Raw genomic sequence first — 1,180 nt, 5'->3', positions numbered from 1 at the left:
TCTAGTAATATATTTACTGAGAAAAATGGTGACGTGTTCAATACTTATCTTACCCGCTGTAAGTGTCTAGGTATGTGGGTCATGATACTTCCCCACACACATTTCTCAGCTTCAGTCATTGTCTTACCTTACAGGATTCCATTTTCTCACGAGGTATGTCATTACTCAGTAGGAATTTAATGTCCTCCACCTCTTTCTTAGGTAGATCATCACTTATATTAACCATCAGCACTCTATAAAAAGAAGGTGTGTTAGTGAATATAACAACAAGTTCATTTCTAAAACAAATAATAACATTGTACCTGAAAGTTGGGAAAACATTTGCATATGATTGACTCTGCAGTCCCATATCACTCCTGCCAACTTTATACAGCTTCCTCAGGAGATCATATCTCCCCAGCAGTAAAATGAGAGCTTTTAGAAACAAAGAAGCGTCTCCGCGGTGCTCCACGTTAGACTTCAACATCTGCTTTACAAACTCAACACTGCAGTCTGCTTCCAGGCTCCCACACAGGTATGCCGCCTTCCTGCATTCACTGTGGCTGAGATCCTCAGCTACTGCATTAATGTATTTCAAGTGACTCTGGTCCAAAGGTGACATCATGGGGATCCGGGTACCTTTAACAAAAACCTTTAAGGAGCAACAAACAGCTCGGATTCAATAATAACACAACACCTCACTGAGGTCCTAAAATATTAAATGAAAGATAAATGCACTTTTGCAAATGTTAAGAGAACAACCTACCTTTCAAGTTCGACAAGAGACATAAAAGAGAGGAATTGGAGACCCGGTTGGTGGAAATGACGCACTTCTAAAAGTCCGTGTGGGAAAGCACCGTGCCTACATAAAAGACGCCGAAAATGAAAGAGTTCAAAGAGGCGGTACTTCGTCTGAGAAGCGACGACCCCAACCAAGCGTTTGCATTTTTACTGAATAAAACCCCCCTACTAAAATCGAAAGTGAAAGAATTAAAAAGACACTGTCGATCAGGTCAAACACCAACTTCCTGGGGTCAAAATTTCAGGGATGGGCCAAAAGTTTGACTCCGCCCCTCAGGAGTTCAGTACCATAACAAACAAACAGACAAACAAACTACTACTCCTACTACTACTACTACTACTACTACTACTACTACTACTACTACTACTACTACTACTACTACTACTACTACTACTACTA

The 1,180-nt window shown here is 40.8% G+C and overlaps 1 protein-coding gene across 1 annotated transcript in view; it reads right to left on the bottom strand.

Moving 5' to 3' along the window:
- cflara (CASP8 and FADD-like apoptosis regulator a) overlaps window positions 1–1,053 on the bottom strand; it is a gene marked incomplete in the record, with an annotated part of 6,884 nt that extends 5,831 nt beyond the window's left edge. The window contains 3 exon segments of the mRNA XM_014016733.1: window positions 128–233; window positions 303–631; window positions 746–1,053. Of these exon segments, the coding sequence (XP_013872187.1) occupies window positions 128–233; window positions 303–604 (408 nt within the window).
- Window positions 1,054–1,180: the final 127 nt, after the last annotated feature.

The sequence above is a fragment of the Austrofundulus limnaeus genome, unplaced genomic scaffold, assembly GCF_001266775.1.
Source record: "Austrofundulus limnaeus strain Quisiro unplaced genomic scaffold, Austrofundulus_limnaeus-1.0 Scaffold152, whole genome shotgun sequence".
Classification (NCBI taxonomy): Eukaryota; Metazoa; Chordata; class Actinopteri; order Cyprinodontiformes; family Rivulidae; genus Austrofundulus; species Austrofundulus limnaeus.
Note: the sequence above shows the minus strand (reverse complement) of the source record. Positions and strands in the feature narration are given on the sequence as shown.